The following is a 27,005-nucleotide window of genomic DNA, read 5'->3' as shown; positions in this document are numbered from 1 at the left end:
ACAGCCCCCCTCTATATACAGAGCTGTTAATACCATCCTCTATATCATTGATAAATAAATTAAACAGCAGCGGGCCCAGTACTGAACCTTGGGGTCACCACTAATAACCGGGGACCAATCAGAGTACGAATCATTGACCACCACTCTCTGGGTACGATCCATGAGCCAGTGTTCAATCCAGTTACAAACTAAAGTTTCCAAGCCCAAGGACCTTAACTTACCTGTCAGACGTCTGTGAGGGACAGTATCAAACACTTTAGCAAAATCCAGAAACACTATATCCAACGAAAACATTTTTTTTTTACTGACAAAAATGTCCGGCCAGAGTCGCCAACTACAGGAGGATCTTCTACTGAAGACAATGTCCGGCCAGAGTCACCAACTACAGGAGGATCTTCTACTGAGGACAATGTCCAGCCAGAGTCACCAACTACAGGAGGATCTTCTACTGAGGACAATGTCCGGCCAGAGTCACCAACTACAGGAGGATCTTCTACTGAGGACAATGTCCGGCCAGAGTCACCAACTACAGGAGGATCTTCTACTGAGGACAATGTCCGGCCAGAGTCACCAACTACAGGAGGATCTTCTACTGAGGACAATGTCCAGCCAGAGTCACCAACTACAGGAGGATCTTCTACTGAGGACAATGTCCGGCCAGAGTCACCAACTACAGGAGGATCTACTACTGAGGACAATGTCCGGCCAGAGTCGCCAACTACAGGAGGATCTTCTACTGAGGACAATGTCCGGCCAGAGTCACCAACTACAGGAGGATCTTCTACTGAGGACAATGTCCGGCCAGAGTCACCAACTACAGGAGGATCTTCTACTGAGGACAATGTCCGGCCAGAGTCACCAACTACAGGAGGATCTACTACTGAGGACAATGTCCGGCCAGAGTCGCCAACTACAGGAGGATCTTCTACTGAAGACAATGTCCGGCCAGAGTCACCAACTACAGATGGATCTACTACTGAGGACAATGTCCGGCCAGAGTCGCCAACTACAGGAGGATCTTCTACTGAGGACAATGTAATGATAACAAGGCATATAATATTGGAGACAGCTTATTGCTACTAATATAATATTGGAGACTGCAGACATAATCCAGCACCATGTCATACTGTACCCGATCCTAAAGATAAACTCCCATAAACCACTAAAAGAATTATAGAATTATATTATATGGTCAATTCAATCAAATCATATGATTTCTATATAATCTTCTATAATAAGAAGAATAAGAAAAATATGTAAATAGTACAAAGTCAATACAATTATTCGCGTTACCATATAATATATTAAAAGTTCCGCTTTAATTGGTGCTTTGTACCTCTGCACATGTATCATGGACCCTATTATCACAGTATTATACATGGGATCATCTCTATATAATAATTTTTATAAAGAAGAAAAATGAGTATACCATATAATATATTTAGGAACAGTTCTTTAAATGGTTTAGATTATATATTATTTACCAGGGGCGGTCGAGTACTGGAGCAGTAATAGGTAATATTTCTCTTATATTTAACCCCTGATCAGACCTTTATCTTATATGTAACCCCCTGATCAGACCTTTTCTTATATATAACCCCCTGATCAGACCTATATCTTGTATATAACCCCCTGATCAGACCTATATCTTGTATATAACCCCCTGATCAGACCTTTATCTTATATGTAACCCCCTGATCAGACCTTTATCTTATATGTAACCCCCTGATCAGACCTTTATATTATATATAACCCCCTGATCAGACCTTTATCTTATATGTAACCCCCTGATCAGACCTTTTCTTATATATAATCCCCTGATCAGACCTTTATATTATATATAACCCCCTGATCAGACCTATATCTTGTATATAACCCCCTGATCAGACCTTTATCTTATATGTAACCCCCTGATCAGACCTTTATATTATATATAACCCCCTTATCAGACCTTTATCTTATATGTAACCCCCTGATCAGACCTATATCTTGTATATAACCCCCTGATCAGACCTTTTCTTATATATAACCCCCTGATCAGACCTTTATATTATATATAACCCCCTGATCAGACCTATATCTTGTATATAACCCCCTGATCAGACCTTTTCTTATATATAACCCCCTGATCAGACCTTTATATTATATATAACCCCCTTATCAGACCTTTATCTTATATGTAACCCCCTGATCAGACCTATATCTTGTATATAACCCCCTGATCAGACCTTTTCTTATATATAACCCCCTGATCAGACCTTTATATTATATATAACCCCCTGATCAGACCTTTATATTATATGTAACCCCCTAATCAGACCTATATCTTGTATATAACCCCCTGATCAGACCTATATCTTATATGTAACCCCCTGATCAGACCTTTATATTATATATAACCCCCTGATCAGACCTTTTCTTATATATAACCCCCTGATCAGACCTTTATCTTATATATAACCTCCTGATCAGATCTTTATTGTATATATGATCCCTGACCAGACCTTTATCTTATATTTATAGGATTCACTCCTCGGTGTCACATATAGGATTCATCCCTCAATGAACAGCCATTACCCCCCTTTCCGCCACTGACATAATGAGTTATGACATTGTGTGTCCACAGGGTGATCAGCAGCCTCCTGTACTCTGAGCAGCTTCACCTCCTCATATCTGGATCAAGGGATGGTAGCATCAAGGTGTGGGACAATGAGACACAGCTTGTGGCCGTGTTTGTGGGTCACACAGGTAAGTCGTAGGGCCTTTAGTGACAACCTTTAGTGTATAGGGTGGAGTTACAGTGCTTAGGTTGGGATTACAGTGCCTGGGATGGAGTTACAGTGTGCAAGGTCAAGTTACAGTTCACAGGGTGTGGTTTCAGTGCTCTGGGTGGGGTTACAAGGTGCAATTACAATGACTGATGTAGGACTATAGGCTCTGGGTACATTACAGTGCTCGGGTTAGGATTACAGTGCTCTACAACGTGCCTTCTACTTGCATTCTGAGGGATGGAGTGAAGTGTTAGTGTAGCATGTGGTATAGTGTATAGCTTTAGGGAACCTGTGCTGTATATTGTACTGTCATTCTTTGTGCAATTGTAATTTGTTGTATGATTTGTAATGATGACCAAATGATCAATAAAGCTCTTTCAGTGCTTATCCTCTGCTCCTTACTGCCCAGGTCCTATCACCGCTCTGTCACTCACCTCTTCGGGGACAGTCCTTGTCTCTGGGTCAGAGGACGCTTCTCTGAGGACATGGGACCTCAACACACAGGAGCAAATGGAGGAGCATCGGGTGTCTGGGTCCTTGTTGGGCCTGAATACTTTCCACAACAGTGAGGACTGTATTGTTTCATATAGCCACCATGAGATGCTGGTCTGGCAGGCCCAGCACTGGTACCAGCTGCACTCCCAACTGGGAACTGCTGTGACCGCAATGACCGTCTGTGAGGATCTTTCCCCCTCCAGAGTCCTGTGCATCTGTGCAGATGGTACTGTACGGCTCATATCTTCCGCCACCGGAGAGCTGATAACTACTCTGCATGGAGGGGCGCGGGTGCTGGGGGCAGAATACTGTGCCTCCCAGGGGGCAGTCTATGCACTACTCGTAGATGGGCACCTACTGGAGGCCAGCGTCCTTACCAGTCCCATGAGTGTTGTCAGTAGGGTGAAGATCCGAAACTCACAGAGTCCACCCTGCTGCTTCAGCCTTTTCTGTAGATCAGACAAGGAGGCTGCGGGTCAACATGAGGACGGGTCCAAAGAGAAAGAGGATTCACCGTCCACCAGGAATAAACATAGGTAATCCCATCCCGAAAACCATGAATGAATATAGTGGTGGAGTGAATGGGATATGTGGGGCAATGAGACAATGACATGATGAATATAGTGGTGGAGTGAATGGGATATGTGGGGCAATGGGACAATGACATGATGAATATAGTGGTGGAGTGAATGGGATATGTGGAGCAATGGGACAATGACATGATGAATATAGTGGTGGAGTGAATGGGGTATGTGGGGCAATGGGACAATGACATGATGAATATAGTGGTGGAGTGAATGGGATATGTGGGGCAATGGGACAATGACATGATGAATATAGTGGTGGAGTGAATGGGGTATGTGGAGCAATGGGACAATGACATGATGAATATAGTGGTGGAGTGAATGGGGTATGTGGAGCAATGGGACAATGACATGATGAATATAGTGGTGGAGTAAATGGGGTATGTGGGGCAATGGGACAATGAGGAATATAGGATGAGATGACAGGATAATTGAGAAGATGAAATGATAAAATGAATTTTGGATTAATTAGATATTTGGGATTATTAGATTGCGGGTGGTGGAGTTCTTACCTTATACATTACTCTACTCTACTTTTCCTGCATCTCCACCTTTTGCCTCCCATGTATCTATAAGACTCTGATCTCATTGTGATCTCCTATGAATCTATATGACTCTGATCTCCTTGTGATCTCCTATGAATCTATAAGACTCTGATCTCCTTGTGATCTCCTATGTATCTATAAGACTCTGATCTCCTTGTGATCTCCTATGTATCTATAAGACTCTGATCTCCTTGTGATCTCTTATGTATCTATAGGACTCTGATCTCCTTGTGTTCTCCTATGTATCTATATGACTCTGATCTCCTCTGAATCTATATGACTCTGATCTCTTTGTGATCTCCTATGAATCTATATGACTCTGATCTCTTTGTGATCTCCTATGAATCTATATGACTCTGATCTCCTTGTGATCTCTTATGTATCTATAAGACTCTGATCTCCTTGTGATCTCCTATGTATCTATACAACTCTGATCTCCTTGTGATCTCCTATGTATCTATACAACTCTGATCTCCTATGAATCTATATGACTCTGATCTCTTTGTGATCTCCTGTGTATCTATAAGACTCTGATCTCCTTGTGATCTCCTATGTATCTGTAAGACTCTGATCTCCTATGTATCTGTAAGACTCTGATCTCCTATGTATCTATAAGACTCTGATCTCCTTGTGATCTCCTATGTATCTATAAGACTCTGATCTCCTTCTGATCTCCTATGTATCTATAAGACTCTGATCTCTTTGTGATCTCCTATGTATCTATAAGACTCTGATCTCCTTGTGATCTCCTATGTATCTATAAGACTCTGATCTCCTTCTGATCTCCTATGTATCTATAAGACTCTGATCTCCTTCTGATCTCCTATGTATCTATAAGACTCTGATCTCCTTGTGATCTCCTATGTATCTATAAGACTCTGATCTCCTTGTGATCTCCTATGTATCTATAAGACTCTGATCTCCTTCTGATCTCCTATGTATCTATAAGACTCTGATCTCTTTGTGATCTCCTATGTATCTATAAGACTCTGATCTCCTTGTGATCTCCTATGTATCTGTAAGACTCTGATCTCCTATGTATCTATAAGACTCTGATCTCCTTGTGATCTCCTATGTATCTATAAGACTCTGATCTCCTTCTGATCTCCTATGTATCTATAAGACTCTGATCTCCTTCTGATCTCCTATGTATCTATAAGACTCTGATCTCCTTGTGATCTCTTATGTATCTATATGACTCTGATCTCCTTGTGATCTCCTATGTATCTGTAAGACTCTGATCTCCTTGTGATCTCGTATGTATCTATAAGACTCTGATCTCCTTGTGATCTCCTATGTATCTATACAACTCTGATCTCCTATGAATCTATATGACTCTGATCTCCTTGTGATCTCCTATGTATCTATAAGACTCTGATCTCCTTGTGATCTCCTATGTATCTATAAGACTCTGATCTCCTATGTATCTATAAGACTCTGATCTCCTTGTGATCTCCTATGTATCTATAAGACTGATCTCCTTGTGATCTCTTATGTATCTATACAACTCTGATCTCCTTGTGATCTCCTATGTATCTATAAGACTCTGATCTCCTTGTGATCTCCTATGTATCTATAAGACTCTGATCTCCTTGTGATCTCCTATGTATCTATAAGACTCTGATCTCCTTGTGATCTCTTATGTATCTATACAACTCTGATCTCCTTGTGATCTCCTATGTATCTATAAGACTCTGATCTCCCATGTATATGTAAGACTCTGATCTCCTTGTGATCTCCTATGTATCTATAAGACTCTGATCTCCTTGTGATCTCCTATGTATCTATAAGACTCTGATCTCCTATGAATCTATATGACTCTGATCTCCTTGTGATCTCCTATTTATCTATAAGACTCTGATCTCCTTGTGATCTCCTATGTATCTATACAACTCTGATCTCCTTGTGATCTCCTATGTATCTATAAGACTCTGATCTCCTTGTGATCTCCTATGTATCTATACAACTCTGATCTCTTTGTGATCTCCTATGTATCTATAAGACTCTGATCTCCTTGTGATCTCCTATGTTTCTATACAACTCTGATCTCCTTGTGATCTCCTATGTATCTATAAGACTCTGATCTCCTATGTATCTATAAGACTCTGATCTCCTTGTGATCTCCTATGTATCTATGAGACTCTGATATCCTTGTGATCTCCTATGTATCTATAAGACTCTGATCTCCTTGTGTTCTCCTATGTATCTATAAGACTCTGATCTCCTTGTGATCTCCTATGTATCTATACAACTCTGATCTCCTTGTGATCTCCTATGTATCTATACAACTCTGATCTCCTTGTGATCTCCCATGTATCTATAAGACTCTGATCTCCTTGTGATCTCTTATGTATCTATACAACTCTGATCTCCTTGTGATCTCCTTTGTATCTATAAGACTCTGATCTCCTTGTGATCTCCTATGTATCTATAAGACTCTGATCTCCTATGTATCTATACAACTCTGATCTCCTTGTGATCTCCTATGAATCTATATGACTCTGATCTCCTTGTGATCTCTTATGTATCTATACAACTCTGATCTCCTTGTGTTCTCCTATGTATCTATAAGACTCTGATCTCCTTATGATCTCCTATGTATATATACAAATCTGATCTTCTTGTGATCTCCTATGTATCTATAAGACTCTGATCTCCTTATGATCTCCTATGTATCTTTACAACTCTGATCTCCTTGTGATCTCCTATGTATCTATAAGACTCTGATCTCCTATGAATCGTGACTCTGATCTCCTTGTGATCTCCTATGTTTCTATACAACTCTGATCTCTTTGTGATCTCCTATGTATCTATAAGACTCTGATCTCCTTGTGATCTCCTATGTATCTATAAGACTCTGATCTCCTTGTGATCTCCCATGTATATGTAAGACTCTGATCTCCTTGTGATGTCCTATGAATCTATATGACTCTGATCTCCTTGTGTTCTCCTACGTATCTATACAACTCTGATCTCCCTGTGATCTCCTATGTATCTATACAACTCTGATCTCCCTGTGATCTCCTATGTATCTATACAACTCTGATCTCCCTGTGATCTCCTATGTATCTATACAACTCTGATCTCCCTGTGATCTCCTATGTATCTATACAACTCTGATCTCCCTGTGATCTCCTATGTATCTATACAACTCTGATCTCCCTGTGATCTCCTATGTATCTATACAACTCTGATCTCCTTGTAATCTCCTATGTATCTATAAGACTCTGATCTCCCATGTATATGTAAGACTCTGATCTCCTTGTGATCTCCTATGTATCTATACAACTCTGATCTCCTTGTGATCTCCTATGTATCTATAAACTCTGATCTCCTTGTGATCTCTTATGTATCTATACAACTCTGATCTCCTTGTGATCTCCTATGTATCTATAAGACTCTGATCTCCTTCTGATCTCTTATGTATCTATACAACTCTGATCTCCTTGTGATCTCCTATGTATCTATAAGACTCTGATCTCCTTGTGATCTCCTATGTATCTATGAGACTCTGATATCCTTGTGATCTCCTATGTATCTATAAGACTCTGATCTCCTTGTGATCTCCCATGTATCTATAAGACTCTGATCTCCTTGTGATCTCTTATGTATCTATACAACTCTGATCTCCTTGTGATCTCCTATGTATCTATAAGACTCTGATCTCCTTGTGATCTCCTATGTATCTATAAGACTCTGATCTCCTATGTATCTATACAACTCTGATCTCCTTGTGATCTCCTATGAATCTATATGACTCTGATCTCCTTGTGATCTCTTATGTATCTATACAACTCTGATCTCCTTGTGTTCTCCTATGTATCTATAAGACTCTGATCTCCTTATGATCTCCTATGTATATATACAAATCTGATCTTCTTGTGATCTCCTATGTATCTATAAGACTCTGATCTCCTTATGATCTCCTATGTATCTTTACAACTCTGATCTCCTTGTGATCTCCTATGTATCTATAAGACTCTGATCTCCTATGAATCGTGACTCTGATCTCCTTCTGATCTCCTATGTTTCTATACAACTCTGATCTCCTTGTGATCTCCTATGTATCTATAAGACTCTGATCTCCTATAAATCTATATGACTCTGATCTCCTTGTGTTCTCCTATGTATCTATACAACTCTGATCTCCTATGTATCTATATGACTCTGATCTCTTTGTGATCTCCTATGTATCTATACAACTCTGATCTCTTTGTGATCTCCTATGTATCTATACAACTCTGATCTCCTTCTGATCTCCTATGTATCTATACAACTCTGATCTCCTTGTGATCTCCTATGAATCTATAAGACTCTGATCTCCTTGTGATCTCCTATGTATCTATACAACTCTGATCTCCTTATGATCTCCTATGTATCTATAAGACTCTAATCTCCTTGTGATCTCCTATGTATCTATACAACTCTGATCTCCTATGTATCTATACAACTCTGATCTCTTTGTGATCTCCTATGTATCTATACAACTCTGATCTCCTATGTATCAATACAACTCTGATCTCCTTGTGATCTCCTATGTATCAATACAACTCTGATCTCCTTGTGATCTCCTATGAATCTATAAGACTCTGATCTCCTTGTGATCTCCTATGTATCTATAAGACTCTGATCTCCTTGTGATCTCCTATGTATCTATAAGACTCTGATCTCCTTGTGATCTCCTATGTATCTATAAGACTCTGATCTCCTTGTGATCTCCTATGTATCTATAAGACTCTGATCTCCTATGAATCTATATGACTCTGATCTCCTTGTGATCTCCTATGTATCTATAAGACTCTGATCTCCTTGTGATCTTTTATGTATCTATACAACTCTGATCTCCTATGAATCTATATGACTCTGATCTCCTTGTGATCTCCTATGTATCAATACAACTCTGATCTCCTTGTGATCTCCTATGTATCTATAAGACTCTGATCTCCTTGTGATCTCCTATGTATCTATAAGACTCTGATCTCCTTGTGATCTCCTATGTATCTATAAGACTCTGATCTCCTATGAATCTATATGACTCTGATCTCCTTGTGATCTCCTATGTATCAATACAACTCTGATCTCCTTGTGATCTCCTATGTATCTATAAGACTCTGATCTCCTTGTGATCTCCTATGTATCTATAAGACTCTGATCTCCTTGTGATCTCCGATGTATCTATAAGACTCTGATCTCCTTGTGTTCTACTATTTATCTATACAACTCTGATCTCTTTGTGATCTCCTATGTATCTATAAGACTCTGATCTCCTTGTGATCTCCTATGTATCTATACAACTCTGATCTCCTTGTGATCTCCTATGTATCTATAAGACTCTGATCTCCTTGTGATCTCCTTTGTATCTATAAGACTCTGATCTCCTTGTGATCTCCTATGTATCTATACAACTCTGATCTCCTTGTGATCTCCTATGTATCTATAAGACTCTGATCTCCTTGCGATCTCCTATGTATCTATAAGACTCTGATCTCCTTGTGTTCTCCTATGTATCTATAAGACTCTGATCTCCTTGCGATCTCCTATGTATCTATAAGACTCTGATCTCCTTGCGATCTCCTATGTATCTATAAGACTCCGATCTCCTTGTGTTCTCCTATGTATCTATAAGACTCTGATCTCCTTGTGATCTCCTATGTATCTATAAGACTCTGATCTCCTTGTGATCTCCTATATATCTATACAACTCTGATCTCCTTGTGATCTCCTATGTATCTATACAACTCTGATCTCCTTGTGATCTCCTATGTATCTATAAGACTCTGATCTCCTTGTGATCTTTTATGTATCTATACAACTCTGATCTCCTTGTGATCTCCTATGTATCTATACAACTCTGATCTCCTATGAATCTATATGACTCTGATCTCCTTGTGATCTCCTATGTATCAATACAACTCTGATCTCCTTGTGATCTCCTAAGTATCTATAAGACTCTGATCTCCTTGTGATCTCCTATGTATCTATAAGACTCTGATCTCCTTGTGATCTCCCATGTATATGTAAGACTCTGATCTCCTTGTGATGTCCTATGAATCTATATGACTCTGATCTCCTTGTGTTCTCCTACGTATCTATACAACTCTGATCTCCTTGTGATCTCCTATGTATCTATACAACTCTGATCTCCTTGTAATCTCCTGTGTATCTATAAGACTCTGATCTCCCATGTATATGTAAGACTCTGATCTCCTTGTGATCTCCTATGTATCTATACAACTCTGATCTCCTTGTGATCTCCTATGTATCTATAAGACTCTGATCTCCTTGTGATCTCCTATGTATCTATACAACTCTGATCTCCTTGTGATCCCCTATGTATCTATACAACTCTTATCTCCTTCTGATCTCTTATGTATCTATACAACTCTGATCTCCTTGTGATCTCCTATGTATCTATAAGACTCTGATCTCCTATGTATCTATAAGACTCTGATCTCCAATAAATCTATATGACTCTGATCTCCTTGTGTTCTCCTATGTATCTATACAACTCTGATCTCCTATGTATCTATAAGACTCTGATCTCCAATAAATCTATATGACTCTGATCTCCTTGTGTTCTCCTATGTATCTATACAACTCTGATCTCTTTGTGATCTCCTATGTATCTATACAACTCTGATCTCTTTGTGATCTCCTATGTATCTATACAACTCTGATCTCCTTCTGATCTCCTATGTATCTATACAACTCTGATCTCCTTCTGATCTCCTATGTATCTATAAGACTCTGATCTCCTTGTGATCTCTTATGTATCTATACAACTCTGATCTCCTTGTGATCTCCTATGTATCTATAAGACTCTGATGTCCTTGTGATCTCCTATGTATCTATAAGACTCTGATCTCCTTGTGATCTCTTATGTATCTATACAACTCTGATCTCCTTGTGATCTCCTATGTATCTATAAGACTCTGATCTCCTATGAATCTATATGACTCTGATCTCCTTGTGATCTCCTATGTATCTATACAACTCTGATCTCCTTGTGATCTCCCATGTATCTATAAGACTCTGATCTCCTTGTGATCTCCTATGTATCTATGAGACTCTGATATCCTTGTGATCTCCTGTGTATCTATATAACTCTGATCTCCTTGTGATCTCCTATGAATCTATAAGACTCTGATCTCCTTGTGATCTCCTATGTATCTATAAGACTCTGATCTCCTTGTGATCTCCTATGTATCTATAAGACTCTGATCTCCTATGTATCTATACAACTCTGATCTCCTTGTGTTCTCCTATGTATCTATAAGACTCTGATCTCCTTATGATCTCCTATGTATATATACAACTCTGATCTTCTTGTGATCTCCTATGTATCTATAAGACTCTGATCTCTTTGTGATCTCCTATGTATCTTTACAACTCTGATCTCCTTGTGATCTCCTATGTATCTATAAGACTCTGATCTCCTATGAATCTATATGACTCTGATCTCCTTGTGATCTCCTATGTTTCTATACAACTCTGATCTCTTTGTGATCTCCTATGTATCTATAAGACTCTGATCTCCTTGTGATCTCCTATGTATCTATAAGACTCTGATCTCCTTGTGATCTCCCATGTATATGTAAGACTCTGATCTCCTTGTGATGTCCTATGAATCTATATGACTCTGATCTCCTTGTGTTCTCCTATGTATCTATACCACTCTGATCTCCTTGTGATCTCCTATGTATCTATAAGACTCTGATCTCCTATGAATCTATATGACTCTGATCTCCTTGTGATCTCCTATGTATCTATAAGACTCTGATCTCCTTGTGATCTTTTATGTATCTATACAACTCTGATCTCCTATGAATCTATATGACTCTGATCTCCTTGTGATCTCCTATGTATCAATACAACTCTGATCTCCTTGTGATCTCCTATGTATCTATAAGACTCTGATCTCCTTGTGATCTCCTATGTATCTATAAGACTCTGATCTCCTTGTGATCTCCTATGTATCTATAAGACTCTGATCTCCTATGAATCTATATGACTCTGATCTCCTTGTGATCTCCTATGTATCAATACAACTCTGATCTCCTTGTGATCTCCTATGTATCTATAAGACTCTGATCTCCTTGTGATCTCCTATGTATCTATAAGACTCTGATCTCCTTGTGATCTCCCATGTATCTATAAGACTCTGATCTCCTTGTGATCTCCTATGTATCTATAAGACTCTGATCTCCTTGTGTTCTACTATTTATCTATACAACTCTGATCTCTTTGTGATCTCCTATGTATCTATAAGACTCTGATCTCCTTGTGATCTCCTATGTATCTATACAACTCTGATCTCCTTGTGATCTCCTATGTATCTATAAGACTCTGATCTCCTTGTGATCTCCTATGTATCTATAAGACTCTGATCTCCTTGTGATCTCCTATGTATCTATACAACTCTGATCTCCTTGTGATCTCCTATGTATCTATAAGACTCTGATCTCCTTGCGATCTCCTATGTATCTATAAGACTCTGATCTCCTTGTGTTCTCCTATGTATCTATAAGACTCTGATCTCCTTGCGATCTCCTATGTATCTATAAGACTCTGATCTCCTTGCGATCTCCTATGTATCTATAAGACTCCGATCTCCTTGTGTTCTCCTATGTATCTATAAGACTCTGATCTCCTTGTGATCTCCCATGTATCTATACAACTCTGATCTCCTTGCGATCTCCTATGTATCTATAAGACTCTGATCTCCTTGTGATCTCCTATGTATCTATAAGACTCTGATCTCCTTGTGATCTCCTATGTATCTATAAGACTCTGATCTCCTTGTGATCTCCTATATATCTATACAACTCTGATCTCCTTGTGATCTCCTATGTATCTATACAACTCTGATCTCCTTGTGATCTCCTATGTATCTATAAGACTCTGATCTCCTTGTGATCTTTTATGTATCTATACAACTCTGATCTCCTTGTGATCTCCTATGTATCTATACAACTCTGATCTCCTATGAATCTATATGACTCTGATCTCCTTGTGATCTCCTATGTATCAATACAACTCTGATCTCCTTGTGATCTCCTAAGTATCTATAAGACTCTGATCTCCTTGTGATCTCCTATGTATCTATAAGACTCTGATCTCCTTGTGATCTCCCATGTATATGTAAGACTCTGATCTCCTTGTGATGTCCTATGAATCTATATGACTCTGATCTCCTTGTGTTCTCCTACGTATCTATACAACTCTGATCTCCTTGTGATCTCCTATGTATCTATACAACTCTGATCTCCTTGTGATCTCCTATGTATCTATAAGACTCTGATCTCCTTGTGATCTCCTATGTATCTATACAACTCTGATCTCCTTGTGATCTCCTATGTATCTATAAGACTCTGATCTCCTTGTGATCTCCTATGTATCTATACAACTCTGATCTCCTTGTGATCCCCTATGTATCTATACAACTCTTATCTCCTTCTGATCTCTTATGTATCTATACAACTCTGATCTCCTTGTGATCTCCTATGTATCTATAAGACTCTGATCTCCTATGTATCTATAAGACTCTGATCTCCAATAAATCTATATGACTCTGATCTCCTTGTGTTCTCCTATGTATCTATACAACTCTGATCTCCTATGTATCTATAAGACTCTGATCTCCAATAAATCTATATGACTCTGATCTCCTTGTGTTCTCCTATGTATCTATACAACTCTGATCTCTTTGTGATCTCCTATGTATCTATACAACTCTGATCTCTTTGTGATCTCCTATGTATCTATACAACTCTGATCTCCTTCTGATCTCCTATGTATCTATACAACTCTGATCTCCTTCTGATCTCCTATGTATCTATAAGACTCTGATCTCCTTGTGATCTCTTATGTATCTATACAACTCTGATCTCCTTGTGATCTCCTATGTATCTATAAGACTCTGATGTCCTTGTGATCTCCTATGTATCTATAAGACTCTGATCTCCTTGTGATCTCTTATGTATCTATACAACTCTGATCTCCTTGTGATCTCCTATGTATCTATAAGACTCTGATCTCCTATGAATCTATATGACTCTGATCTCCTTGTGATCTCCTATGTATCTATACAACTCTGATCTCCTTGTGATCTCCCATGTATCTATAAGACTCTGATCTCCTTGTGATCTCCTATGTATCTAGGAGACTCTGATATCCTTGTGATCTCCTGTGTATCTATATAACTCTGATCTCCTTGTGATCTCCTATGAATCTATAAGACTCTGATCTCCTTGTGATCTCCTATGTATCTATAAGACTCTGATCTCCTTGTGATCTCCTATGTATCTATAAGACTCTGATCTCCTATGTATCTATACAACTCTGATCTCCTTGTGATCTCCTATGAATCTATATGACTCTGATCTCCTTGTGATCTCTTATGTATCTATACAACTCTGATCTCCTTGTGTTCTCCTATGTATCTATAAGACTCTGATCTCCTTATGATCTCCTATGTATATATACAACTCTGATCTTCTTGTGATCTCCTATGTATCTATAAGACTCTGATCTCTTTGTGATCTCCTATGTATCTTTACAACTCTGATCTCCTTGTGATCTCCTATGTATCTATATGACTCTGATCTCCTTGTGATCTCCTATGTTTCTATACAACTCTGATCTCTTTGTGATCTCCTATGTATCTATAAGACTCTGATCTCCTTGTGATCTCCTATGTATCTATAAGACTCTGATCTCCTTGTGATCTCCCATGTATATGTAAGACTCTGATCTCCTTGTGATGTCCTATGAATCTATATGACTCTGATCTCCTTGTGTTCTCCTATGTATCTATACCACTCTGATCTCCTTGTGATCTCCTATGTATCTATAAGACTCTGATCTCCTAAGAATCTATATGACTCTGATCTCCTTGTGTTCTCCTATGTATCTATACAACTCTGATCTCCTTGTAATCTCCTATGTATCTATAAGACTCTGATCTCCCATGTATATGTAAGACTCTGATCTCCTTGTGATCTCCTTTGTATCTATACAACTCTGATCTCCTATGTATCTATATGACTCTGATCTCTTTGTGATCTCCTATGTATCTATACAACTCTTATCTCCTTCTGATCTCTTATGTATCTATACAACTCTGATCTCCTTGTGATCTCCTATGTATCTATAAGACTCTGATCTCCTATAAATCTATATGACTCTGATCTCCTTGTGTTCTCCTATGTATCTATACAACTCTGATCTCCTATGTATCTATATGACTCTGATCTCTTTGTGATCTCCTATGTATCTATACAACTCTGATCTCTTTGTGATCTCCTATGTATCTATACAACTCTGATCTCCTTCTGATCTCCTATGTATCAATACAAGTCTGATCTCCTTGTGATCTCCTATGTATCAATACAACTCTGATCTCCTTGTGATCTCCTATGAATCTATAAGACTCTGATCTCCTTGTGATCTCCTATGTATCTATAAGACTCTGATCTCCCATGTATATATAAGACTCTGATCTCCTTGTGATCTCCTATGTATCTATAAGACTCTGATCTCCTTGCGATCTCCCATGTATCTATAAGACTTCGATCTCCTTGTGTTCTCCTATGTATCTATACAACTCTGATCTCCTTGTGATCTCCTATGTATCTATAAGACTCTGATCTCCTTGTGTTCTCCTATGTATCTATAAGACTCTGATCTCCTTGCGATCTCCTATGTATCTATAAGACTCTGATCTCCTTGTGTTCTCCTATGTATCTATAAGACTCTGATCTCCTTGTGATCTCCTATGTATCTATAAGACTCTGATCTCCTTGTGATCTCCTATGTATCTATAAGACTCTGATGTCCTTGTGATCTCCTATGTATCTATACAACTCTGATCTCCTTGTGATCTCCTATGTATCAATACAACTCTGATCTCCTTGTGATCTCCTATGTATCTATAAGACTCTGATCTCCTTGTGATCTCCCATGTATATGTAAGACTCTGATCTCCTTGTGATGTCCTATGAATCTATATGACTCTGATCTCCTTGTGTTCTCCTATGTATCTATACAACTCTGATCTCCTTGTGATCTCCTATGTATCTATAAGACTCTGATCTCCTATGAATCTATATGACTCTGATCTCCTTGTGTTCTCCTATGTATCTATACAACTCTGATCTCCTTGTAATCTCCTATGTATCTATAAGACTCTGATCTCCCATGTATATGTAAGACTCTGATCTCCTTGTGATCTCCTATGTATCTATACAACTCTGATCTCCTATGTATCTATATGACTCTGATCTCTTTGTGATCTCCTATGTATCTATACAACTCTTATCTCCTTCTGATCTCTTATGTATCTATACAACTCTGATCTCCTTGTGATCTCCTATGTATCTATATGACTCTGATCTCCTTGTGTTCTCCTATGTATCTATACAACTCTGATCTCCTATGTATCTATATGACTCTGATCTCTTTGTGATCTCCTATGTATCTATACAACTCTGATCTCTTTGTGATCTCCTATGTATCTATACAACTCTGATCTCCTTCTGATCTCCTATGTATCAATACAAGTCTGATCTCCTTGTGATCTCCTATGTATCAATACAACTCTGATCTCCTTGTGATCTCCTATGAATCTATAAGACTCTGATCTCCTTGTGATCTCCTATGTATCTATAAGACTCTGATCTCCCATGTATATATAAGACTCTGATCTCCTTGTGATCTCCTATGTATCTATAAGACTCTGATCTCCTTGCGATCTCCCATGTATCTATAAGACTTCGATCTCCTTGTGTTCTCCTATGTATCTATACAACTCTGATCTCCTTGTGATCTCCTATGTATCTATAAGACTCTGATCTCCTTGTGTTCTCCTATGTATCTATAAGACTCTGATCTCCTTGCGATCTCCTATGTATCTATAAGACTCTGATCTCCTTGTGTTCTCCTATGTATCTATAAGACTCTGATCTCCTTGTGATCTCCTATGTATCTATAAGACTCTGATCTCCTTGTGATCTCCTATGTATCTATAAGACTCTGATGTCCTTGTGATCTCCTATGTATCTATACAACTCTGATCTCCTTGTGATCTCCTATGTATCAATACAACTCTGATCTCCTTGTGATCTCCTATGTATCTATAAGACTCTGATCTCCTTGTGATCTCCTATGTATCTATACAACTCTGATCTCCTTGTGATCTCCTATGTATCTATAAGACTCTGATCTCCTTGTGTTCTCCTATGTATCTATAAGACTCTGATCTCCTTGCGATCTCCTATGTATCTATAAGACTCTGATCTCCTTGCGATCTCCCATGTATCTATAAGACTCCGATCTCCTTGTGATCTCCTATGTATCAATACAACTCTGATCTCCTTGTGATCTCCTATGTATCTATAAGACTCTGATCTCCTTGTGATCTCCTATGTATCTATACAACTCTGATCTCCTTGTGATCTCCTATGTATCTATAAGACTCTGATCTCCTTGTGATCTTTTATGTATCTATACAACTCTGATCTCCTTGTGAGCTCCTATGTATCTATACAACTCTGATCTCCTATGAATCTATATGACTCTGATCTCCTTGTGATCTCCTATGTATCAATACAACTCTGATCTCCTTGTGATCTCCTAAGTATCTATAAGACTCTGATCTCCTTGTGATCTCCTATGTATCTATAAGACTCTGATCTCCTTGTGATCTCCCCATGTATATGAAAGATCCTGATCTCCTTGTGATGTCCTATGAATCTATATGACTCTGATCTCCTTGTGTTCTCCTACGTATCTATACAACTCTGATCTCCTTGCGATCTCCTATGTATCTATACAACTCTGATCTCCTTGTAATATCCTATGTATCTATAAGACTCTGATCTCCCATGTATATGTAAGACTCTGATCTCCTTGTGATCTCCTATGTATCTATACAACTCTGATCTCCTTGTGATCTCCTATGTATCTATAAGACTCTGATCTCCTTGTGATCTCCTATGTATCTATACAACTCTGATCTCCTTGTGATCCCCTATGTATCTATACAACTCTTATCTCCTTCTGATCTCTTATGTATCTATACAACTCTGATCTCCTTGTGATCTCCTATGTATCTATATGACTCTGATCTCCATGTGTTCTCCCATGTATCTATACAACTCTGATCTCCTATGTATCTATATGACTCTGATCTCCTTGTGATCTCCTATGTATCTATAAGACTCTGATCTCCTTGTGATCTCCTATGTATCTATAAGACTCTGATCTCCTTGTGATCTCCTATGTATCTATAAGACTCTGATCTCCTTGTGATCTCCTATGTATCTATAAGACTCTGATCTCCTATAAATCTATATGACTCTGATCTCCTTGTGTTCTCCCATGTATCTATACAACTCTGATCTCCTATGTATCTATATGACTCTGATCTCCTTGTGATCTCCTATGTATCTATAAGACTCTGATCTCCTTGTGATCTCCTATGTATCTATAAGACTCTGATCTCCTTGTGATCTCCTATGTATCTATAAGACTCTAATCTCCTTGTGATCTCCTATGTATCTATACAACTCTGATCTCCTTCTGATCTCCTATGTATCAATACAACTCTGATCTCCTTGTGATCTTTTATGTATCTATACAACTCTGATCTCCTTGTGATCTCCTATGTATCTATAAGACTCTGATCTCCTATGTATCTATAAGACTCTGATCTCCTTGTGATCTCCTATGTATCTATAAGACTGATCTCCTTGTGATCTCTTATGTATCTATACAACTCTGATCTCCTTGTGATCTCCTATGTATCTATAAGACTCTGATCTCCTTGTGATCTCCTATGTATCTATAATACTCTGATCTCCTTGTGATCTCCTATGTATCTATAAGACTCTGATCTCCTTGTGATCTCCTATGTATCTATAAGACTCTGATCTCCTTGTGATCTCCTATGTATCTATAAGACTCTGATCTCCTTGTGATCTCTTATGTATCTATACAACTCTGATCTCCTTGTGATCTCCTATGTATCTATAAGACTCTGATCTCCTTGTGATCTCCTATGTATCTATAAGACTCCGATCTCCTTGTGTTCTCCTATGTATCTATAAGACTCTGATCTCCTTGTGATCTCCTATGTATCTATAAGACTCTGATCTCCTTGTGATCTCCCATGTATCTATACAACTCTGATCTCCTTGTGATCTCTTATGTATCTATACAACTCTGATCTCCTTGTGATCTCCTATGTATCTATAAGACTCTGATCTCCTTGTGATCTCCTATGTATCTATAAGACTCCGATCTCCTTGTGTTCTCCTATGTATCTATAAGACTCTGATCTCCTTGTGATCTTCTATGTATCTATAAGACTCTGATCTCCCATGTATATGTAAGACTCTGATCTCCTTGTGATCTCCTATGTATCTATAAGACTCTGATCTCCTTGTGATCTCCTATGTATCTATAAGACTCTGATCTCCTATGAATCTATATGACTCTGATCTCCTTGTGATCTCCTATTTATCTATAAGACTCTGATCTCCTTGTGATCTCCTATGTATCTATACAACTCTGATCTCCTTGTGATCTCCTATGTATCTATAAGACTCTGATCTCCTTGTGATCTCCTATGTATCTATACAACTCTGATCTCTTTGTGATCTCCTATGTATCTATAAGACTCTGATCTCCTTGTGATCTCCTATGTTTCTATACAACTCTGATCTCCTTGTGATCTCCTATGTATCTATATAACTCTGATCTCCTTGTGATCTCCTATGTATCTATAAGACTCTGATCTCCTTGTGATCTCCTATGTATCTATGAGACTCTGATATCCTTGTGATCTCCTATGTATCTATAAGACTCTGATCTCCTTGTGTTCTCCTATGTATCTATAAGACTCTGATCTCCTTGTGATCTCTTATGTATCTATACAACTCTGATCTCCTTGTGATCTCCTATGTATCTATAAGACTCTGATCTCCTTGTGATCTCCTATGTATCTATAAGACTCTGATCTCCTATGTATCTATACAACTCTGATCTCCTTGTGATCTCCTATAAATCTATATGACTCTGATCTCCTTGTGATCTCTTATGTATCTATACAACTCTGATCTCCTTGTGTTCTCCTATGCATCTATAAGACTCTGATCTCCTTATGATCTCCTATGTATATATACAAATCTGATCTTCTTGTGATCTCCTATGTATCTATAAGACTCTGATCTCCTTATGATCTCCTATGTATCTTTACAACTCTGATCTCCTTGTGATCTCCTATGTATCTATAAGACTCTGATCTCCTATGAATCGTGACTCTGATCTCCTTGTGATCTCCTATGTTTCTATACAACTCTGATCTCTTTGTGATCTCCTATGTATCTATAAGACTCTGATCTCCTTGTGATCTCCTATGTATCTATAAGACTCTGATCTCCTTGTGATCTCCCCATGTATATGTAAGACTCTGATCTCCTTGTGATGTCCTATGAATCTATATGACTCTGATCTCCTTGTGTTCTCCTACGTACCTATACAACTCTGATCTCCCTGTGATCTCCTATGTATCTATACAACTCTGATCTCCTTGTAATCTCCTATGTATCTATAAGACTCTGATCTCCCATGTATATGTAAGACTCTGATCTCCTTGTGATCTCCTATGTATCTATACAACTCTGATCTCCTTGTGATCTCCTATGTATCTATAAGACTCTGATCTCCTTGTGATCTCCTATGTATCTATACAACTCTGATCTCCTTGTGATCTCCTATGTATCTATAAGACTCTGATCTCCTTCTGATCTCTTATGTATCTATACAACTCTGATCTCCTTGTGATCTCCTATGTATCTATAAGACTCTGATCTCCTATAAATCTATATGACTCTGATCTCCTTGTGTTCTCCTATGTATCTATACAACTCTGATCTCCTATGTATCTATATGACTCTGATCTCTTTGTGATCTCCTATGTATCTATACAACTCTGATCTCTTTGTGATCTCCTATGTATCTATACAACTCTGATCTCCTTCTGATCTCCTATGTATCTATACAACTCTGATCTCCTTGTGATCTCCTATGAATCTATAAGACTCTGATCTCCTTGTGATCTCCTATGTATCTATACAACTCTGATCTCCTATGTATCTATACAACTCTGATCTCTTTGTGATCTCCTATGTATCTATACAACTCTGATCTCCTATGTATCAATACAACTCTGATCTCCTTGTGATCTCCTATGTATCAATACAACTCTGATCTCCTTGTGATCTCCTATGAATCTATTAGACTCTGATCTCCTTGTGATCTCCTATGTATCTATAAGACTCTGATCTCCTTGTGATCTCCTATGTATCTATAAGACTCTGATCTCCTTGTGATCTCCTATGTATCTATAAGACTCTGATCTCCTTGTGATCTCATATGTATCTATAAGACTCTGATCTCCTATGAATCTATATGACTCTGATCTCCTTGTGATCTCCTATGTATCTATAAGACTCTGATCTCCTTGTGATCTTTTATGTATCTATACAACTCTGATCTCCTATGAATCTATATGACTCTGATCTCCTTGTGATCTCCTATGTATCAATACAACTCTGATCTCCTTGTGATCTCCTATGTATCTAGAAGACTCTGATCTCCTTGTGATCTCCTATGTATCTATAAGACTCTGATCTCCTTGTGATCTCCTATGTATCTATAAGACTCTGATCTCCTATGAATCTATATGACTCTGATCTCCTTGTGATCTCCTATGTATCAATACAACTCTGATCTCCTTGTGATCTCCTATGTATCTATAAGACTCTGATCTCCTTGTGATCTCCTATGTATCTATAAGACTCTGATCTCCTTGTGATCTCCCATGTATATATAAGACTCTGATCTCCTTGTGATCTCCGATGTATCTATAAGACTCTGATCTCCTATGAATCTATATGACTCTGATCTCCTTGTGATCTCCTATGTATCTATAAGACTCTGATCTCCTTGTGATCTCCTATGTATCTATAAGACTCTGATCTCCTTGTGTTCTACTATTTATCTATACAACTCTGATCTCTTTGTGATCTCCTATGTATCTATAAGACTCTGATCTCCTTGTGATCTCCTATGTATCTATACAACTCTGATCTCCTTGTGATCTCCTATGTATCTATAAGACTCTGATCTCCTTGTGATCTCCTATGTATCTATAAGACTCTGATCTCCTTGTGATCTCCTATGTATCTATACAACTCTGATCTCCTTGTGATCTCCTATGTATCTATAAGACTCTGATCTCCTTGCGATCTCCTATGTATCTATAAGACTCTGATCTCCTTGTGTTCTCCTATGTATCTATAAGACTCTGATCTCCTTGCGATCTCCTATGTATCTATACAACTCTGATCTCCTTGTGATCTCCTATGTATCTATACAACTCTGATCTCCTATGAATCTATATGACTCTGATCTCCTTGTGATCTCCTATGTATCAATACAACTCTGATCTCCTTGTGATCTCCTAAGTATCTATAAGACTCTGATCTCCTTGTGATCTCCTATGTATCTATAAGACTCTGATCTCCTTGTGATCTCCCATGTATATGTAAGACTCTGATCTCCTTGTGATGTCCTATGAATCTATATGACTCTGATCTCCTTGTGTTCTCCTACGTATCTATACAACTCTGATCTCCTTGTGATCTCCTATGTATCTATACAACTCTGATCTCCTTGTAATCTCCTATGTATCTATAAGACTCTGATCTCCCATGTATATGTAAGACTCTGATCTCCTTGTGATCTCCTATGTATCTATACAACTCTGATCTCCTTGTGATCTCCTATGTATCTATAAGACTCTGATCTCCTTGTGATCTCCTATGTATCTATACAACTCTGATCTCCTTGTGATCCCCTATGTATCTATACAACTCTTATCTCCTTCTGATCTCTTATGTATCTATACAACTCTGATCTCCTTGTGATCTCCTATGTATCTATAAGACTCTGATCTCCAATAAATCTATATGACTCTGATCTCCTTGTGTTCTCCTATGTATCTATACAACTCTGATCTCCTATGTATCTATATGACTCTGATCTCTTTGTGATCTCCTATGTATCTATACAACTCTGATCTCTTTGTGATCTCCTATGTATCTGTCACGATGCCGGCTGGCAGGTAGTGGATCCTCTGTGCCAGAGAGGGATTGGCGTGGACCGTGCTAGTGGACCGGTTCTAAGCCACTACTGGTTTTCACCAGAGCCCGCCGCAAAGCGGGATGGTCTTGCTGCGGCGGTAGTGACCAGGTCGTATCCACTAGCAACGGCTCACCTCTCTGGCTGCTGAAGATAGGCGCGGTACAAGGGAGTAGGCAGAAGCAAGGTCGGACGTAGCAGAAGGTCGGGGCAGGCAGCAAGGATCGTAGTCAGGGGCAACGGCAGAAGGTCTGGAACACAGGCTAGGAACACACAAGGAACGCTTTCACTGGCACAATGGCAACAAGATCCGGCAAGGGAGTGCAGGGGAAGTGAGGTGATATAGGGAAGTGCACAGGTGAACACACTAATTGGAACCACTGCGCCAATCAGCGGCGCAGTGGCCCTTTAAATCGCAGAGACCCGGCGCGCGCGCGCCCTAGGGAGCGGGGCCGCGCGCGCCGGGACAGAACAGACGGAGAGCGAGTCAGGTAGGGGAGCCGGGGTGCGCATCGCGAGCGGGCGCTACCCGCATCGCGAATCGCATCCCGGCTGGCAGCGGAATCGCAGCGCCCCGGGTCGGAGGACGTGACCGGAGCGCTGCAGCGGGGAGAGTGAAGCGAGCGCTCCGGGGAGGAGCGGGGACCCGGAGCGCTCGGCGTAACAGTACCCCCCCCCTTGGGTCTCCCCCTCTTCTTAGAGCCTGAGAACCTGAGGAGCAGACTTTTGTCTAGGATGTTGTCCTCAGGTTCCCAGGATCTCTCTTCAGGACCACAACCCTCCCAGTCCACTAAAAAAAAATTTTTTCCTCTGACCTTTTTGGCAGCTAAAATTTCTTTGACCGAGAAGATGTCCGAGGAGCCGGAAACAGGAGTGGGAGGAACAGATTTGGGAGAAAAACGGTTGAGGATGAGTGGTTTGAGAAGAGAGACGTGAAAGGCATTAGGGATACGAAGAGAAGGAGGAAGAAGAAGTTTATAAGAGACAGGATTAATTTGACACAAAATTTTGAAAGGACCAAGGTAGCGTGGTCCCAACTTGTAGCTAGGGACACGGAAGCGGACATATTTAGCGGAGAGCCATACCTTGTCTCCAGGGGAAAAAACGGGAGGAGCTCTTCTTTTCTTATCCGCGAACTTCTTCATGCGTGATGAAGCCTGTAAGAGAGAATTTTGGGTCTCTCTCCATATGATGGAAAGGTCACGAGAAATTTCATCCACAGCGGGCAGACCAGAGGGCAAGGGAGTAGGGAGGGGGGGAAGAGGGTGACGGCCGTACACCACGAAAAATGGGGATTTGGAGGAAGACTCAGAGACCCTGAAGTTATACGAGAATTCGGCCCATGGGAGGAGATCTGCCCAATCATCCTGGCGGGAGGAAACAAAATGTCGCAAATAATCACCCAAGATCTGGTTAATTCTTTCTACTTGTCCATTGGACTGGGGATGATATGCAGAAGAAAAATTTAATTTAATCTTGAGTTGTTTACAGAGAGCCCTCCAGAATTTAGACACGAATTGGACGCCTCTATCCGAGACAATCTGCGTAGGCAACCCGTGAAGACGAAAAATGTGTACAAAAAATTGTTTAGCCAACTGAGGCGCAGAAGGAAGACCAGGAAGAGGGATGAAATGTGCCATTTTGGAGAATCGATCAACGACCACCCAAATAACAGTGTTGCCACGGGAAGGGGGTAAATCAGTAATGAAATCCATACCAATCAGAGACCAAGGCTGTTCGGGGACAGGCAGAGGATGAAGAAAACCAGCGGGCTTCTGGCGAGGAGTCTTATCCCGGGCACAGATAGTGCAGGCTCGCACAAAGTCCACAACATCCGTCTCCAGAGTCGGCCACCAATAGAAGCGGGAGATGAGTTGCACAGATTTCTTGATACCCGCATGACCTGCGAGATGGGAGGAGTGACCCCATTTGAGGATTCCGAGGCGTTGGCGAGGAGAAACAAAGGTCTTTCCTGGAGGAGTCTGCCTGATGGAGGCAGGAGAAGTGGAGATCAGGCAGTCAGGTGGAATGATGTGTTGCGGAGAGAGTTCAACTTCTGAGGCATCCGAGGAACGAGAGAGATCATCGGCCCTAATGTTCTTATCGGCAGGACGAAAGTAAATCTCAAAATTAAATCGGGCAAAGAACAGAGACCACCGGGCCTGGCGAGGATTCAGCCGTTGGGCAGACTGGAGGTAGGAGAGGTTCTTGTGGTCGGTGTAGATAATAACAGGAGAACTTGATCCCTCCAGCAGATGCCTCCATTCCTCAAGTGCTAATTTAATGGCTAGAAGCTCTCGATCCCCGATGGAGTAGTTCCTCTCCGCTGGAGAGAAGGTCCTAGAGAAAAAACCACAAGTGACAGCATGCCCGGAAGAATTTTTTTGTAGAAGAACAGCTCCAGCTCCCACTGAGGAGGCATCAACCTCCAATAGGAAGGGTTTGGAAGGGTCAGGTCTGGAGAGGACGGGAGCCGAAGAAAAGGCAGACTTGAGTCGTTTAAAGGCGTCTTCTGCTTGAGGAGGCCAGGACTTGGGATCAGCATTTTTTTTGGGTTAAAGCCACGATAGGAGCCACAATGGTAGAAAAATGTGGAATAAATTGCCTGTAATAATTGGCGAACCCCAAAAAGCGTTGGATAGCACGGAGTCCGGAGGGGCGTGGCCAATCTAAGACGGCAGAGAGTTTGTCTGGATCCATCTGTAGTCCCTGGCCAGAGACCAAATATCCTAGAAAAGGAAGAGATTGGCATTCAAACAGACATTTCTCAATTTTGGCATAGAGTTGGTTGTCACGAAGTCTCTGAAGAACCATACGGACATGCTGGCGGTGTTCTTCTAGATTGGCAGAAAAAATTAGGATATCGTCCAGATATACAACAACACAGGAGTATAACAGATCACGAAAAATTTCATTGACAAAGTCTTGGAAGACGGCAGGGGCGTTGCACAGGCCAAAGGGCATGACCAGATACTCAAAGTGTCCATCTCTGGTGTTAAATGCCGTTTTCCACTCGTCCCCCTCTCTGATGCGGATGAGGTTATAGGCGCCTCTTAAGTCCAATTTAGTAAAGATGTGGGCACCTTGGAGGCGATCAAAGAGTTCAGAGATGAGGGGTAAAGGGTAGCGGTTCTTAACCGTGATTTTATTAAGACCGCGGTAGTCAATGCAAGGACGTAGGGAGCCATCTTTTTTGGACACAAAGAAAAATCCGGCTCCGGCAGGAGAGGAGGATTTACGGATAAAGCCCTTTTTTAGATTCTCCTGGACGTATTCGGACATGGCAAGAGTCTCTGGGGCAGAGAGAGGATAAATTCTGCCCCGGGGTGGAGTAGTGCCCGGGAGGAGGTCGATAGGGCAATCATAAGGCCTGTGAGGAGGTAGAGTCTCAGCTTGTTTTTTGC

At 40.1% G+C, this 27,005-nt stretch overlaps 1 protein-coding gene across 1 annotated transcript in view; it reads left to right on the top strand.

The window, feature by feature from the left end:
• Nucleotides 1-27,005, top strand: part of WDR97 (WD repeat domain 97) — a 250,016-nt gene that overhangs the window by 20,393 nt on the left and 202,618 nt on the right. Inside the window, exons 3-4 of the mRNA XM_056553808.1 lie at nucleotides 2,627-2,748; nucleotides 3,181-3,802. Coding sequence (XP_056409783.1) covers nucleotides 2,627-2,748; nucleotides 3,181-3,802 — 744 coding nt within the window. The remainder of the gene's footprint in view (nucleotides 1-2,626; nucleotides 2,749-3,180; nucleotides 3,803-27,005) is intronic.

This window comes from Hyla sarda, unplaced genomic scaffold (assembly GCF_029499605.1).
Source record: "Hyla sarda isolate aHylSar1 unplaced genomic scaffold, aHylSar1.hap1 scaffold_380, whole genome shotgun sequence".
Lineage (NCBI taxonomy): Eukaryota > Metazoa > Chordata > Amphibia > Anura > Hylidae > Hyla > Hyla sarda.
The sequence above is the reverse complement of the archived record's forward strand: the minus strand, read 5'-3'. Positions and strand labels throughout refer to the sequence as shown.